At 33.5% G+C, this 18813-nt stretch overlaps 2 protein-coding genes across 2 annotated transcripts in view; one reads left to right on the top strand and one right to left on the bottom strand.

The window, feature by feature from the left end:
- Positions 1–6237, top strand: part of LOC140051896 (uncharacterized) — a 119628-nt gene extending 113391 nt beyond the window's left edge. The window contains exons 17-19 of the mRNA XM_072097241.1: positions 3747–3965; positions 4300–4366; positions 5487–6237. Coding sequence (XP_071953342.1) covers positions 3747–3965; positions 4300–4366; positions 5487–5589 — 389 coding nt within the window. The 3' untranslated portion in view covers positions 5590–6237. The remainder of the gene's footprint in view (positions 1–3746; positions 3966–4299; positions 4367–5486) is intronic.
- A 1644-nt stretch (positions 6238–7881) lies between these two features.
- The window catches only part of LOC140051897 (peroxisomal multifunctional enzyme type 2-like), a 61446-nt gene continuing 50514 nt past the window's right edge, over positions 7882–18813 (bottom strand). Inside the window, exons 17-22 of the mRNA XM_072097243.1 lie at positions 14847–14953; positions 14203–14289; positions 13738–13848; positions 11489–11630; positions 10611–10741; positions 7882–9630 (exon numbers count right to left, since the gene is read on the bottom strand). Coding sequence (XP_071953344.1) covers positions 9541–9630; positions 10611–10741; positions 11489–11630; positions 13738–13848; positions 14203–14289; positions 14847–14953 — 668 coding nt within the window. The 3' untranslated portion in view covers positions 7882–9540. The remainder of the gene's footprint in view (positions 9631–10610; positions 10742–11488; positions 11631–13737; positions 13849–14202; positions 14290–14846; positions 14954–18813) is intronic.

The following is an 18813-nucleotide window of genomic DNA, read 5'->3' on the forward strand; positions in this document are numbered from 1 at the left end:
CCCCAATCATCAGAGAGGAAGCCTCCAACTAATCACTCCGCGGTCGCACTAACGTGCTAGCTCTCACCAGAGGGAAACCCCCCGTAATTACTCCGCCGTTGTCGCACTACAACGCACCATCTGAAGATGGGGAAACCCCGTCGGAGTTTTACGATGATATCAGTCGCGTTCGAAATCGGTGGCGTTTAATTTTGGTGCGATAAAATGATGTTATACGATCTAGATTATTTTTACTTTGGTCGATGAATATTTATTATTATTAGGCCTATATTAATAATTGATTTTTGTTTTTATTTTACACTGAGGTCTATGATGAGAGAAAGATGTGTGCCTTAAAAATGACAATTTGTAAACATAGTTTAAGATTATAGTAAGCCTATTATTCAGCATAATGTCATTTAACAGTACATAAATTTAAATGTGAAATATTTTATAGGGAACGTAGGCTACGTCTGTGTCTTTTATTTTTATATGCAACAAATTAGGTAAAACAATTTATTTATAAACATTCAGTTTACTATTATATACATAGTATTACAATGAACATTGATTATAAGCCTGGAAATGCAATCCCATCATTATATCCATTATAAAATTGCATCATATCGCCACGATATGTCGTAAATGATGACGTGCATGTGTGTATTCGTCGTACGTCCGTGTACGTAATTCCGTGCCTCTTCACTGTCTTGTTTATTAAAATTAAATAAACACCCGATATGAGGATATTTATTAGGCATGATAATTAGAATGTTCTATAACCAAAAGGGTTGAAAAGAATTTCTTCAGTAAAATGATCATTCTGCTGTTGAATAAAAAGCGACTCGCAATCTGAAACATTCTCTGAAACCAATCGGAGCTGCTCCTTCTCGTATCTGTTTCCTTCTCACAGCTGCTACGTCTTTCTGCTGCCCGTCGGGGATTCCCCTTTTAAAAAAAACACGCACACGATAATCATACTGTACGATGGTTTTTCCATGGTCAAAATGTAGCGTTTTAATTTTACTAAAATACCTGCATGTGTAAAACGATCATATCGGCAAAGAAATCCCCTTTTTTTTATTTCTTCAAGTCATAATTAAAATTAAATAACTATAGACACATAACTTGTCAATAAATGCAAAATGATCAATAAGTAGCCTATATATAACATTTATTGTCTTACAACGCTGTTATTGTTTTAACTACTGTAAATATACGAAGGCCTACTATTTATACACTTAATATATTATCCTAAAAAATGAGCTGGTATCCACGCGTAGGTTGAAGAAAGATTCGTAATTGTGGCTCTGGTAACTAATTTTAAAATCATATTAAATTATTTTTGAAACTATAAATCAGGGATAATCTTTTCGAAATCTTTTTAGAACTTTCAAACAAGGGACTATTTTTTAATGATTTTTAAAAAGCACATCACTCCATTAAAACCTGTAAAATAAAAATTAAAACACAAATTATGTATATATTAATAGGATAAACATTATAATGTATACGACCTTTAGCGCGACCAAAGTAACAACGCAATCGATATCAAACGCAACCGCTATATGATTAAAACAGCGTACTACTACTAGCGGCAGCACTTCCGAAATAAAACCGTGGGCGACTTTGCGATGGGGCGACTTTGCGATGGGGCGACTTTGCGTTGGGGCGACTTTGCGTTGGGGCGACTTTGCGATGGGGCGACTTTGCGATGGGGCGACTTTGTAATGGGGCGACTGTGCCGGGGCGACTTTGTTTTGGGGCGACTTTGCGATGGGGCGACTTTGTATTGGGCGACTTTGTATGGGGCGACTTTGCGATGGGGCGACTTGACTGGATCCCGCAAGCAAGGCCTGGTGGTGTAGGCCCTAGTGTGTGTACTCATAGGCATAGTATGCCGACTGTCTGTAACGGCTGTTGACTGTCTGTAATGGCTAACACCAAATTATGTAATGTTTATTAATGATGATGATATATTATAACGCCAAATGCTAACTTTCGCCGGTGCTCGTTTCTATTTAATAGAAGTTCTATTTTTATTTAATATTAGGGATAACGATGTATATTCAAAAGTTTATATATCACGGTTTTTTGTATATATTATTAAATATTACAATTAAAGAAATAATTATAAAAATCTGACTTATGAACTAGGCCTAGGCCTACTCCATTTTTAGGTAAAATAATTAAATAAAATCACCGTTTTTTTAGTAAAATATTTTCTGTATTAACATTGTAAAATTCAATAAAATATGATATTAAAAGATAGTAAATAAAAAATAACTAGATTTGAACTCGTCACTTTGACGAGTTCGGGTTATCCGCGCAACCACAACATGCACATACTTTAAACTATATGAACCTCAACAATTATTATGCCATCCTATGACACGAATTAAATATGTTTACAGTGCTGAATTGTACCTCTTTTGTAGCATACAACATATTACAGTATTTACAGAATACACTGTATGTTATATACAGTGTAGCATAGACGAAATTACGAGACCCATCTTTTAAATCCAATTATTAACACGATGACGTCATCAAATTGACATATAAAGATAACAATTTTAGAAGATAATTATCTAAATAATTATATTAATACTGTACAAATTTGAAGAATTTTGGGTGCGTAAAAGTGTGATGCGCTCTCGTTTAAACGCAATGAACTTTTACGCAAGAGATGAAAATATGACTTTTTGAATTCAACTGGCCATATGATGACGTCACAACATCTGATTGGCAAAATGTTTACATGAATTCGTATCTACAATCCAATAGCTTCCTGAAAACGTTTTAATCATTATTATCACTTTTTATTCTGACGAGCTTGACAGATTGAAATTTACTGTAAAGATGAAAATAGGTGACCCACGTTATTTACATTTTTAGACATGAAGATGACGTCACAAAAATTAAAATATTTTTAACTCATCTGAAAGATAGTTGATTGACCTAGACAGTATTAAAATATCGGGGGAAATGGAATAAGCGAGATGCGCTCTATTCAATGTGATGAGCAATAACGAAAGAGTAAAAAATCCTATATTTTACATTCGTGTGGCCATACGATGACGTCATAACATCCGAGGGGTAAAAATTCTGCATGAATTCATATCTACAACATATCTGCTTACATATTAAACTAGAAAATCACTCAGAGAGTGCATACCTCCGCCTACTGTAAAATTCTCCTACATAAGATTTCTCCGGTAAAAAAATATATATATATTTGTGTGTGTCTTAATGCTGTTTGTGATTGAGGCTAATTTCACTACAACTTAAGCATGTGTAATGGTTATGTAACAAGCCTTTCAATTAACAATAGCTTTAATTGACTAACAATAGAACAGCAACACGAAAATCAAACAGGTGAATTTGAAAAGAAATAGGTTTTTTAAACTACTCGCATCAAAAAACGTGCACATTAAATCAAATTATGTTTTAAAGTAACCCTTATTCTAAGGTGTGATATTCATGTAAGCTACTTAACAGTGTGCGAAACAGAACTAGTGCCCTCTAGCCTAGGTAGGCCTACATTTTATATGATATAATCAATGAATAAATTAAATTTTATTTCTTACCTGTAGGAACAAACAAATATTTGTAAAATTAAAATGATTGAGTGAGATATGAAAAATATTGAGGTTTTATATGTAGGTGTGTGGCCAAGACTTGACGTGTATAACTAAATTTGCTTATTTGTAAATTATATTAATATAAAATGTTAAATAATGATTTCTTTTTAATTTCAAATTCAGCTGTATCATCTGGTCCATCTGCTGTGATTTCATCTCTATTGATGATGCTTTTGTTTGCTGGTATGCAAATGTTCAAAGTACAACTTGCTTCATCTGAGCTTATGACGATTCTTGGAGGTTTTCTGGGATCTCTGCTTTTTATTCTCAGCCTAACAGCTATGAACAATTTAGAAAATGCACTTTTTAGTAAAGGCTTTCAAGCAAAAATATTTCCAGAAGGTAGGCTGCTATTTTATAATTCCATATTTTTATTGTAAAAAATTAATTTTGTTAATTAGAAGTTTAATCATTGATAGAATACTGTGTGTGATGTGATGGACACGGTAATTTCATATCACTACCATATTTGGGCACATCACACTTTTTTGTCAAACTAGTTTGATAGTGTACAGGTAGAAAGAGCTTAAATTAGTCTATTCTGAGAGAAGCTTTTTCTTACCTTTTTAAAAATTGTTGATTTTCTTTGTAATTTTACAACCATACAGGTATGTTTACTATAGGAAGTTGGAAACTTCTGAAACATTAATTAATTGGTTTGAAATTTGTTTTACAGTTGTCATGTGTCTTGTAGGATCATGTTTAGCTTCTGGCCTTATTCATAGAGTCTGCATAACAACATGGTACAGTAGCATTTTCTGTTATCATCTCTTATCGTCTTATATAAATTATGAGTCAAAATTAATATTCTTACAATAAAACATTTATGTCATGATAAAGCCTCAACATTATTAATGGTTACATTTGATCAATGTAACCAGTCTTTTTTAATACAGTCGACTCCGCCTAAGTCGAATCTAATGGGACTGGTATAAAAATTTGAGTTATGCAAACTTCGACTTACAGATTTGTAAAATAAATGCTACAGTAGGTTTAATTCACTGGCTAGATAGACCTACTTCGCGAATACGTATCGCGCGCTACCCACACAATGAGCCTTCTTGAATTGAGTTTAGCTTGCTAGACCTAATAAATGCTAAGCCGTAACAATAATAAGAAAATGTATAAGAAATACATTTCGGTTCTTATTCGAAATCGGCATCCATTGTTTATTGTTATCTGTCAAAATGGGTACCCACAAATGCTAAAACAACTATACAATACTAACGCGAGTTATAGGACCAACCGATATGGTCTCACATTATCACTCTGTCGTTTGTTTATCGAATTATGTATGTTCTGTCGGCTTTTTAGCGTGTGTTGCCGCATGATTTGTGACTTTGACTTATATGATATAAACCACTAAAGAATGTGTGTATTCGGACTGTAAAAATAACATCTGCCTAGTACTAGGGGTGCATCCATCCATTTAGGCAGAAGACATCCATCTCTGGCAAGCAAACAAAATACACCCCTTTTCTATTTTCAACGTTGGAATAAACCTGTACAGCATATGAATTCTTCCCCTACACTGTAGCGTAAAAACTTTATTGTGATATATTCAGTTTCCGTAAGATGTGCACTTGGCTTGTCTACTGTATTTTATCGAGTTCCTCTAAGATGTGCATTTGGCCACACCTAAACCAGTCATGCCCTTGCCTACTGTTTTTTATATTGAGTTCCTAGATGTGCATTTTAGCCCAGATGCCCAAATAATCCTATGCCCTAGCTTTCTGTATTTTATATTGTGTTTCTCTAAGACCACACATCTCAACCAGCATGCCCTTGCCTACTATATTCTATTGTATTTATATCTGCATGAATTTTTTACATTCAAATATTTAGCTTCATTTTCTTTTTCAGTTTCATATTTTCATTAGTGGAGTTGTATTACATTAACAAGGTTTCTGCTACAAAGTACACTGCTTCAGTTACTGCACAGACAACTGGCAAGAAGAGACGGTAACTTCTACTGCAGGTCAAAGTGTATATTCAAGACATAAGAGCAGAAGTATCATTTTCACACTGTATACCAAGCTGGTTACTGACATGCACTTCCTTTTATTAAACAATAATTATTTGCATTATATAAATGAAGTTCAGGTATTACATTCTGAACATTTTTTTGTTATTTCATACTTTTTACAAAATCAAATAACAGACAAAGGATAATAAAATTAACAAACTGGACATTTATATAAATAAGGTCAGAATTCCAATAATTAAAGAGTTTTGTTTTGTTTTTCGTTTTATTTAGAACCATGTATTATTTATTATAAGGGGAACATTTTAAAACATTAATTATCTTGATTATTCAAAATCAAACTTTTAATAGGCCATTGAACAAGAATAGTGGTCTTGCTTGAAAAAAACCATTGACAATGGATAGAACAATGCCCTTCTGGTTGATTTTTTGTTTAAACTGTAGCGCCTAAATATTTTTTTTTCTGATCCCAACTTCACATCGACTGACACATCAACTGGCAAATTTGAGCACTTGTCCAGTGGCATTTTGGTATTCACTCTCCAACATGAGTACTAGTGGACGTATGACATCTAAACACTGCAACCGTTTGCCAAAATTATGGACTTCAATCAAATCTAAAAGTTCCTTTTAAAACAAGAAATGTTATTTACTGATTGGTCACAAGTAATGTAAATCAAAAATTCATTATTAAATTTTGACAATAAAATATCTGCTTACTGTACTGATTTATTTCACATTTGTCAAAATGTCCCTCTCGCAGCTTGTCATGGATGAAACTATAAGCCAGGACTGTTTAAAGCACCTTGAGTGGTCCTATCATTGATCAATAGCTTCTCTCGTATCAGCGCAACTGCAGTTATAGTATAGCGGTAGTGCTGCTGTGCGCCATTTCAAATGAAACGAGCGGTAAGTATAAAACTGTATTCTTGCTCATGTTTCTCGCGGCTCCCAAGATAAGATAAGATTGAGCACTTTTTAACCATTTTTCCAAACACTAAATGCAGTGATAACACTAGGCAAGGTTATGTTTCTTACTCATTAATATTCCAAAGCATGTAGGCAATAGTTAATTGAATGCGGGATGATTCAGCCCAGGTGTGACGGGACGATTCGGCCCACTTTCAGGCCGATATGTCTAAGAGAGGCTTTCATTAAATTACATTATGCTAACATTATGTTTTGCATTACTTTTTAATTGTAATTTATTTTCAAGGGGTGTATTTACTTCTTTCTAATTAGGCCTACACCACCAGAAAACATACATTGTTGTTCTTAAAGATTCTTACCACCACAAATCAAGACATTCAACTGAACAACAGGATACTACAAGAATATTCAACCAGATTCAACTAAGTCACTGTTCTCCAGTCGGAAATAATATTAACTGACATAATATTAATTAATAAAATACTAAACGTCTATTATTTTAATATATTTACACAAACAAAACAAGAACAAAGATACAGATATATATTACAAATTATCTTGTTAACGAGATTCTTGTTTTTTTTTTATGGCTGCATGTTATTCAAATGATGATCTGTACATTTGTAATCAAAACAAAATAGACAATTTATCTTTATCTTCCTTCTAATATAAATGCAATGTACCGCTTGGCACTATACATCCATTTATAGATTTGTGTATACTTACTTGCTTCAAAAACTGAAAAGAATTAACTCTCAATTAATTGATGATGCTTCCACTGATCATGATCAAGCCATTTTATGTGAACCTAAAACTATCAAATAACATGATCAGCTTAATCACCCTAATTTAATCTAGGCTACTGTATGTGTGTGGATACGCACATGATTTTGGTGTCATAATTTTTGGTGGTTTGTCTTTAAGACAAACAATGTATGTTTTCTGGTGGTGTAGGCCTAATTAGAAAGAATTAAATATGATTGCAACTTCATACTCCTTGTTTGTACCTCCTTGTACTTGTAGGCCAGCGTTGTACTTACCGCCCGTTTCATTTGAAATGGCGCACGGCAGCTGCGCTGATCACATGTGCTGCTGTCTCGTCTCGATATTGCTTATTACCTGAGTGACCTAATTGTGACGTAGGAAAATGGCCGAGAATTACCAAACTCAGGTTTCGGCAGTTGCAAAGAGATTGGTCTAAAAAACACATTTTTTGTACAAATTTGCAATTCTAATATAGACTAATGAAGAAATTAATGGGGAATTAAACAGCGCTAGTATTGGACTTGTATTGGAGGAGATAGAGGAACTAAGCTATAACAATTATTATACAGCGATACAGTGATATTCTCAGATGTATTTTATTCACAAATCATATTTGATGATTATAATTACTATTACATAAAATTTCTTTCTGAACAACCAAAAATAGTATAAGCGAACTTACAGTACGTTTCGAAACCTATCAGGTTTCATTCTCAACTGGCGTTTCATCGTCTAGCGTTGTTAATCCCATGACGACGATGAGTTGGTATAGCGCCACCAATAGGTCCAAAAGGACGTGCCCCCTTCTCCAATAGTTGATCATAAATGTGTGACAATTCGTGGGCTCCTTCATCTCTGTTCATGATTTTTCCATGTTTTCTGATGTTGATCGACTCTTTTATTTGAGAATGAAACCTGATAGGTTTCGAAACGTACCGTAAGTTCGCTTATACTATTTTTGGTTGTTCAGAAAGAAATTTTATGTAATACCTATTCCACAACCAGATGAAATTCTTCCAAGATTATAATTACATTATAAAATATCTTATCATATATTATCATTTAAATCATATTCATAATTAATAACCGAATGACACGTCCATGAATATTAATAAACTTAAAGACCCATTCCCTAAAATTTTTGACGTTTTGTAAAAATAATGCATATATATTGCTTTAAAAACATTAAACCAGGTCATTCCTTGTCTTATATATTATCATAAAACGTACATCTAATAATAAGAGAGAAACAATGCACTACCTAGTAGCTCACGGTGGATGTTCTATTGTGGCAAACAACAGTAACCTACGAACATTGTACGCTAGCTATAGGCCTAGTCTGACGTCTAGTTGCTGCATTAAATAGAGAGGTTTCACAATCTTACGAATACGATAACGGATACGTCACGCACACGTATTCGTTTTCGTAAGCCATAAAAAAATCTGTTTCGCATGGCAACGAAATATCGAGGCGCGTCTAAAATATGACTGCGGTAAATTTGAGCGAAGCGCAAGTACGTGTTGCTTGGTGCTTGGCCAGCTGCCTAGGCCTAGCGTAACATCAAAGCGAGTGAGGACTTTAAAAACTGCTATTTATCTAAATTGACCTGGCATTTTAGTAAATTACTTTAGTAAATTATTTTCAATAAATCTATAATTATATTATAATCATAAATCATTCCTAATTCAAATGCAAAATGTGCAAAACAGATCAAAAACTATACTCGTTTTGTAGTTACGAATATGACTGGTGATATTCGTCAACACGAATACGCCTTACAAATATGAAATGGGGATCAGCTCAAAAGTTTCACAAATGTGTGAATGTATCCGTTTTCGTTATCGTATTCGTATGGTTGCGAAACCTCCCTATTGTCTTTCTGTTTTTGCCAGAATCCGTAATACAGATTGGGGGAAACCCGGTATTTTCGCTGAAAGGTTACGATTCTTTCATTTATTTGGCCTTCACAATCGATCGAAAGTAGGTGAATCATAGAAGAATAACTAAAATATCAATCCGCGCGCAAAGCATGTTGGGATTTATAGCGGGCCGCTAAAATGAGTAGAATTGACTTTCACATTCATACTTTTAACCGTTCAAAGACGAAAATGTAGTATTTATTTTTACATTAAATGTAGTTTGTTACCTTAAATTAAATTTAAAAAACATAGGGAATGGGACTTTAAGATTAATATAAGTTTATATTAGAATATTCCATCATTTCGTTTTTGTGTTCTTCATAGTTTTGCATACTGTTCAAAAAGTTTGCCAGCCTTCTGGAGCAACATAATATTTCCTTTTACCTTCAACTTCCCAGCCATAAATGCCTGAAAAAAATGTAAACAAAGTCACAACAGTAAGCAATGCAAGATATTGAATCAAAAAACCTTTGTCCCAATGGTTGGCCAAAGCTGAAGCATTTTGGGAATAAGGTACTTTTTGGAAATTGCACTGTTATTTTAAAAATGCCTAGGAGGCGCCCGAGTCTGGGATGACCCAGAAAAAACTGGTGCTAGCCAGGACTTAAACTAGAACTATAAAAATAAACTGGCTAGCGAAGAGGGCGTATCTCCATACTTCGGTTTGGGTTTAGCTTTTTAGCAATTTTATGTTCAAAATGTCTTTATCAATGTAAAACTATAAAATGTTATCAAAGTATTTAAACAAAGCACAATCTTATAATGCAATATACCATTTTATCATTGTTTATACCGAATCTCAATTTTTAATACTGAATATCAATCTTTATATCGTTTTAGCTCTGTAATATAAATTTTCTCTGTATACATATTTGTTTTATCAAGATTTCAACACAATATCAAAATATTTTATATAATCTTTTAACTTCAGTCTGTGTAATATCACTTAAATATTCATTGATAGATAGATAGACATAACCTTTATCATATCATATCATAAGAGAAAAAAAAGTTATTTTAAAAATGTTACTGGTCCTATATTTTTATTCAGTTTTGGTCCACTAGCCAATAAGTGTTATCCCTTCATGCCTAGCAATCAGCGAATAACCATCCCACTAAGCACGGTTTACCCTCCACTAAGCAGTTTTATGGTAGTGAAATGTTCATTTTTGTAAACACAACATAGACACACTATCTTTACTTGTTTGCACAAATATATCAAGTACTGATGGTATCTTCCGACCTTGTTGTTTATTCTGTATAGAAAGTAATTATTATATTTTTGTAAGATCTTAATTCTCAATTGTGTCCAGCAATCCAGTTGAGCTCTTGCTGGTAAACAAAATCTACAAGTGGTTGTGTGGTTACTTGGACAAATAGCCACTTACCTGTTGCGGGTTAAGTGATCCAGTCACAAGTTGAAAAAAGTCTTCATCTGCCATGGTTACTGTACAGTCAGCTTTACCAGATTTTGGTTCACCTTTGTATACCTGTCCAGATGGTGCTTTAGCAACCACAGCTAAAGAGTAAACATCTTTTTTATAGTTTTATACAAATTATAATGTATATTATTACATTTTGTACAATAATTGAAAGTACATAAAGCAAAAAAGTTCTCGTCACTGACTGCATTTTTTCCCTCAACTTACTATGTATGCAATGTCACCTTGACGTGATTTGTTTTTCTCTTTTTTTTGTAATTATGATTGTTTAAATGCTTTTGAGGTTTTGGTTTATTTTATTATTTAATTCCATCAGAACTAGTTTTTATTTCAATTACATAAATACCCTCATATGTACTTGTGGGCTGAGGTCTTGGAAACATTTTCGCACAAAGAAAAATGTAAAAATATGGATAGCTAGGTTCCTGGAAATTGCAATTACAGCTTAAATGTAGTAGTTTATATTGGGGACATATTTTCCATGATCAATCTCTTTCTGAAATCATATGTACAGTGACAAATTGTGACACGAAAATGGTTAATTAAATGCTGTAAGCTGAAGGTAAATACTCAGGTTCTCATAAAGATGTTTCTAAAATAATATTGACATTTCTTTATTATTAAAGGTTGGGCAGAACAGCGAGACACAACATCAAAATGCAGGACAATCCCACCGAAATCAGGACAGTTGGAATTTGTGCAGACATAATCTGGTCTTTCTATGTTTTGGGATTACTAGACCTACAGACTGACTATTATCATTAGTTTACTGTGTTGTTTGCATGAAAATATTTGTGCGTTTTAATGATAATAATAATGCTTACTCCATTGTCCAGCTACTTTATTTCCAGCTGTTATATTGTATAGGAAGACACCGTTGACCTTTCCAACAAGATCAGGTGACTGAGCCATTTGCTTACCCATTTCATTGAAGATCATTTCAGACTTTAAAATATAACTCTCAGACTAAAAAAAAAAGTATGTATTCATCATTGATGAAGCTAGGTTAAAATGAGTTTGTATGTGTGCATGGTGGCCACAATGACAATGTATCATATCCAGTCTACTGTTTATACCTAGAATAAAGGTCCTGTTTAATAAGCTAATTTCATATTATTTAAATTATAATTACCTATCTTTATTGTAATTCATTGTCTATGAATACTTATTCTATGAACCAAACAATCCAAAATGGCAAAATTCTAATTAATGGCAGAAATATTTCATGCAAATTATACTGGAGCTTGTGGGTATCAAAATGACAACATTTGTACTGGGAAGGTTTTAAAATAATGTAATTACTTCCAGGCAGGTTTTCAGGGTTCAGGAGTATCAAAATGACTGGAATTGTACTGTTTTAAACAACAGTACAGCTTAAAATTAGCCAGGCAGGCCTACTCGGGAGTAACTGTAGGGGTATAATTCATCCATTCAAGGTGGGTTATTATTTTAGCTTTTGATAGCTGGTAACAATAGTGTATATTTAACACCTTTCAATCAGAGGCATAGCAAAACAAATTCTTTTGTAGTATCACAAACCAAAAACAATACCTTCTTGTGGGAGCGCATGGGATTGCGATAATAAACAATACCTTTTGTGGGAGCGCGTGGGATCGAAATTAAAAGATAATAATTCGTGGGTTTGCGATTATAAAACAATGCCCCATGCTTAGGCTTACAGTAAGGATTACGCATTGGATTGAACCAGTAAGACCGACCCTAAACTGACGAAAATGAAGGTCTGCTATTTTTTTTGCCAAACGGCAATTGTAAAACCAAATGGTGAAAAAATATTGTCTTATTCGCCAAATTGGCAAACATATTTCACCTCCACCGGACGTGTAAAAAAGCGTGCAACCAACAATGAATCAATCATGTGATAATCGGAATACGCGATTATCAATTTTGGGGGATCCAAGTTTTAATTAAATAAACGCTTTGATTACACAGTGGTTGAGACAGGTTTTTAATAGTTATCACATTTTTAAACACCTTCATAATTAATGGACTCTACCAATGTTGATCTGCAAAGAACAACAGATCGTACATCACACAAGGTTGTTGAGGAGGTGTTTTTTGGTTTTACTGTACAGTACTACAATCTGATTACAAACTTGTTAAATGATTTAAAAGGCATGGATTCGCCAAGCAAGTAGGCCTATGTACGTTTAATAAAAATTTACCTAAGATTGTCTTAAGCTCTTGTTCAAACTTGTTATTTATATAGCGATAATCCACTCGTTCCAGCATGCATGCTAGGCCTCTAGCCGGACCTCTAGCCTAGGTCTACTCCTCGATCAATCGATGTCTCTGGTGGGGGCAATTTCCCAGCGATAAGAAATCGGCGAAATATGGCTCATATAACGGCCTACATTTTAATGTACTTTTATGCCAGTGTAATTACGTATGGATAAAAGAATATAAAACTCAATATTTTTCATCTAGAATGTTAAATTTCGTAATGTAGCATTAACACGGAAATAGTTTATTTCGATCTTGATTGTTTTTGTTGGCTTCAAATATGGTAGTTAGAGCTAGGGCTAGCCTAGGCTTTTTTTGCCTCAAAAAGCTAGGCATACTTTTATTTAATAAACCTTTTTTAAACTTTTGTTGAAAAAATATTTATATCTAGAGTGAGCCAGGGTGCTATGAAAAGTGTTTGAAAGTCTTTTTGTATCATTTGTGTAAATTGTTTATTTTGCCGGCAACACATTTTGGTCTGGAAAAAAAAAAATTTTTCCTACCGACCTACCCATTTTTGGGATTTACTCAAAACGTGGCCAACACAATAATTTTTTTTGTTGGGCGTAATTAATAGCTGTACTGTACATTTGGAAACTGGCCTTGTGGGTTGGGAGTAATGGGATATCAACATAATCAGAATTTGTACTGGGAAGGTTTTTAAACTATATTTTTAAAAAATCACCCAATTGCGGGGTATGTTGGAAAGGGGAGGGGGTTCGGGTTTGCTTATTATGGAGATACTGGCATCCGGGGTAATAAGGTATCAAAATTATATGGAAAGTATGAACCCACCATTGAGTAAAGATTTTAGAAGTTACAGATGATTTACCGAATTTCTGGAATATAGGTAACCGACCTCTGCTGGTGATGTAGTTACACTGGCCACATCTGTTAGTTCTATGTATCCATCTGATAAGACTACATCTCCTGTTTCTACAACCTTAAATGAAATATTCATTCAAACAACAATTAGTCACAATAATAACTTGCTTTCCTACAATTAGAAGAAAAGGGGTGCGAGTCATTATATACATACGGTACATGAAAGAAAGGGAATCACTATTTGTGGCAACCATCACTGTGTATTCTATAATTTCTGCATCTATCTTTCGAGGCTGGCATCATATGCCCAAAACTGTGGGTTCAAGTTAACCTGTTTAATAAGAGATTCTCAAACTATACAAAATTGACATTTTTATTTCATTACATAAGAAAAGCTGAACTCTTTTAATTTGGCTTGAATTAGAAGGAAACAAATTTTATTTATCTTGGTTGTAGTACAATGTTATTCTACCTTACACTGGATGAGAATACGATTTTCTTGTTTCCACATGTTAGTCTGAATAGTTTGTCCTGGAAGCACTGGCTTCGAAAATCGAACCTATAAAGTAACATTTATATTAATGTAACAAATTAGAGTATGTGCTCACAATTTAATATGTAAGAAGAGGTTGAATTTTAGGTGGAGTCATAGAGATAATAAATAACCACTTACAAGCCGTTATTGCTAATTTGAACAATGATTAAAGAATATATAAAAAAATAAATTGTAGTTCATAAAGGTAATCTGTATTTAATGTACTGTATGTGCATGTTGCGCTTGTGCAGATAACTTAATTCATTTATGACACTGTTTACATTCTTTATCAAACAAAGGTTTATAATACGTTTCTTTATTTATGGTTAAAAACAGTAAAATTTCTTCACATTTAAAATAAAAATACATTAAAAAAGAGACTTGCATTACCAATTATTGTTTAACATTATTTTGTTAACCCAGAATTCCATACTGGGGTTGTATATGCTACTACTGGTCAGACATATGAGGTAAATATATCCACAAGGTCCACTAATAATTAGCATCAACTACTTGTGACCACAAAGATTAGCATATACTGTTATTGTGCAACTTAAATACAAGTCAATTTGATGTTTTACCTTAATAGCTTTAAACTTGGAAACATCATTTCCAGCATACTGCTTTAAAACATGACGAGTAGCATAACCAAAGGAACAGAGACCGTGAAGGATTGGTTGAGAAAAACCTAAAAAAAAACCAAAATAAAGACTTGTCTGTCAATATTAGACTTCTTATTTGGTACTGAAACTCCAGTTATTCATGTCTATAAAGGTATAATTTTATGGCAGCGCTTGCATTATTTGTTATGAATGAACCTTGTATTTTGTTTTTTAAACATTAGATTTATATAAACAATGTGTTACAATAAGATTAAACATAAAAACTAATGATTCAAGATTGAAGAAAATTTTTTTTAAAATATGAATAAACAAATGTACATCAATTTGTGATATTCCGTTAAGTTAAACCAGACACCCTGACGGGGACAGACATTCCTATGCAATTGATTGATACATTTTTTGTGGTATTCATCAAGTTTTTAAAACTGTTAAAACTACCAATTAATAACATAATTTATTGATATTGCCAATGTTGATTTAATATTTTAAAATAAATTACTAAAATTTTATATAAAATTATTATTTCGGAAACTTTGTTATTTGGCCATTCGCCAAGTGGTCAACAGAGGGCATAATTTGTTTACATCGTTCGCATGGCTAAAACATTTACGTTAATGTTTTAGTCAAATTGTCGAAGGTTTTGCTTTATTGCATCATTATCCCTAGCAGTACTACCTCAAAATCTCTCTGAAAAGAAAGTTTGGAAGTTTTTCTTAAAAAATACAATACAAAGTGGATAAATATAAGTGGGCTGAATCGTCCCGGCCCGAATCATCCAGATACCTCTTGTTCTTCTGCTAGCTCGCTGACACGGTCCCTTGCTTGTTATTCACTATTGCGCTGTTGGCATTCTATTGTCTTGTAGAAAGGTGTAATATGATCACAGTTAATCAACAATTGTGATTTGCCCACAATAGTCATCCTGCAACGCAGCGTAGCCTATATTGGAGTATATGGAAGTGAAAAGGGACTAGGCCTACTGTAGCGTGATAAACAAGAACAAGCGATATTTACGTTAATGTAAACTAATTTATGCTGTAGTATACATCTATGCTTTTGATTTATAGTCATGTGATTAGACATACGATTGGAATACTAAATAACTGCTACAAAATCGCGATAGTATTGCATCGTCGCCACAGCGAAGCAAGAACAAAATGTCAGAAAACTTTGATAGTTTGACCACATACATATTTCAAAGCTGAACTGAACTCAACTATATCAATACCTATTTAAATTGATATATTTAATTTCATCTACAAATTGATGTAAATAAATATTGAGCTATAATAAGCAACAAATATTGCGATTTTGTTGGGGCTTCCCCTAGACGTACGTTAATTTGTTTATTGGAGGGAAAAAGTATGATCATTTTTAGTCGCGTGGAAGCGACTCTATAGTTCACTATGTCGGTCGGTCGGTCTGTCTGTCGGTCCGGTATCACAATGCGTTTTATCGCTTTCTGACCTTATCTTGATATCAGTTTAATCTAGTTAAGTCAATTTTTCACAGTATATTCCTTATGGCCAGGAATCGATGTGGTTATGTTTTTACGGTGCGCAATACAAAATTACGCGGTCTACGCACGATTTAACGAAATCACGTTTGTAATCATATCTTCACAACCATGAATCACAATTAAATAAAATTTGGTACTCATAAATTTCAGGGCATAAATCATCATATGGCAGTACAATTACGTGCGTAGCGCATGTAACGCATGCGTACGCGCGCTTAAAATTTTCAAAATTTATTTTCGATGAAATAAGAGTACGTTTCAGACAATTTTAAGCGTTTACAAAATTGCCATGAGTGCGCAGATTTTTGCGCGCGCACTGCACGTTAAATGTTATTGCGCACTCTTTTTGCCCGATTTCTGTTTTCTTGACTTACTTTTCAACTCGAAATTACATTATACGAGCACGTCAAAAGTGACAGGCTACGCACTTGTAAATTAAAAAAATATAACTGTTTTTAAACATTTCAACATTTGTAAACATGTTCAGTAATTTCGGTCAGTTGGTAGGTTGGTCGGTCGGTCGGTAAACACTAAGCACGCGACTGCAGCCATCTATATGGCCTTGTTTTTAAGAGTTTAAATTTTTTTAATAATTATTGGAAGGATAAGAGTTGCACTAGACAATATTGCAATAGTTAAGATAAGGCAGGATAAGTGAGCAGTAATGAATACGAAGAATGTTAGGGGGTAAAAAAGAATAAAGTCTAGTGATGATGCTAAGACTTTTTGACATTTTATTCTCAACAAAATTAATATGACTTTTCCATGAAAGTCGAATGTCTAGATGAGCTCCTAGAAATGTAGCAGATTGGACTGAGGGAATGTCATGATTGTTAATAGAAATGTTATAGTTTGCAGTATCAATGTTTTTGATTTTCTGAGGCGTCCCAAACAGGATGAAGTTACATTTTTTGTGGTTAAGAGAAAGTTTTGTTAGCTGAAAAGTATTGAGACATGAGGGTCAGATTGGTATTAAGAGTATTAAATAGGGTTTGAATATCAGGGTTAGAGTAATAAACAGTGGTGTCGTTAGCATATAGAAAGAAGAATTGAAGAAGAAAGATAGATGTCATTAATATATAGAATAAATAGGAGGGGACCATGTAGAGAGCCTTAAGGAACACCACAAGTAACAGGATTGAAATTGGAGACAGAATTAGAATACTTGGTACATTGGAAACGATTGGTAAGGCAACTTTTGAAAAGATCATATGCAGGCCCTCTGATTGGGATAATTTAAATAAAATAATAATGGGATAGTTTAAATAAAAGTATATTTCCGACCATCTAGAGATGTTATATTTTTAAAATCGCCTCAACTCGCCCCCAACCATGGTGGGCCTGAGTTGATGTGGACCTTCACAACATCCTGGATCCGCCCCTTAATTGAGATAAAGTTTTTTTCTCATTATGTTGTCTTGTTGTATACGTATTACATTTTTATTTAGCCAAAAAAAACAAAACTTAAAACTACAGAAAATGCCAATTTCGTGTGTTGATGTCCTTTACTGTTGTTGGCTAACAAATCTTGAATTGAACTACAGTTTCAAAGCTCTAGATCACTGTGCTCCACTTACTATCTGTCAGCTTTTAACTAAAGTCACTTCCAACGGCCGTATGAACACTAGGCAAATTACTAAAGGAGATCTTGTTTATCCATCGTCCTCACCTTGAAATCTTTAAACTTTCTTTTAGTTTCAATGCTCCTTCTTTCTTTAACTCTCTACCTTTTTAAGCATTCGTAACTCTTACAATTTCTTCTTCTTTAAATCTCTTTTGAAAAAAACCCTGTTTCTCTCTCTCTGATTTTATTTCTTTTTTTCCTTCTTTCATTGTAGGCCTACTGTATATTTATATATATATATTTATTTATATTTTATATTTATTATTTTTTATATTTTTGTTAATTTTGTATTTTTATAGTTTATTTTGTATTTTCTGTTTGTAATGTTTGAGGGTACCTAATGATCAGCTTATGCTGGATGGATCAATAAAATATTGTTGAAATAAAAAAAAATAAACATAACTTTAGATTTGGGATGGGGGGTGGGGGAATTAAGTTTAAGGTGTGGGTGTATAAAAAGGGCTAAAAGTACTAGGTGAAAATTGAGCTAGGATAGACATAACTTTAGATTTGGGATGGGAGAATTAAGTTTAAGGTGTGGGTGTTTAATAAACAGGGCTAAAAGTGCTAGGTGAAAATTGAGCTAGGATAGACATAACTTTAGATTTGGGATGGGGGGTGGGGGAATTAAGTTTAAGGTGTGGGTGTTTAATAAACAGGGCTAAAAGTGCTAGGTGAAAATTGAGCTAGGATAGACATAACTTTAGATTTGGGATGGGGGGTGGGGGAATTAAGTTTAAGGTGTGGGTGTTTAATAAACAGGGCTAAAAGTGCTAGGTGAA

This window comes from Antedon mediterranea, chromosome 6, assembly GCF_964355755.1.
Source record: "Antedon mediterranea chromosome 6, ecAntMedi1.1, whole genome shotgun sequence".
Lineage (NCBI taxonomy): Eukaryota > Metazoa > Echinodermata > Crinoidea > Comatulida > Antedonidae > Antedon > Antedon mediterranea.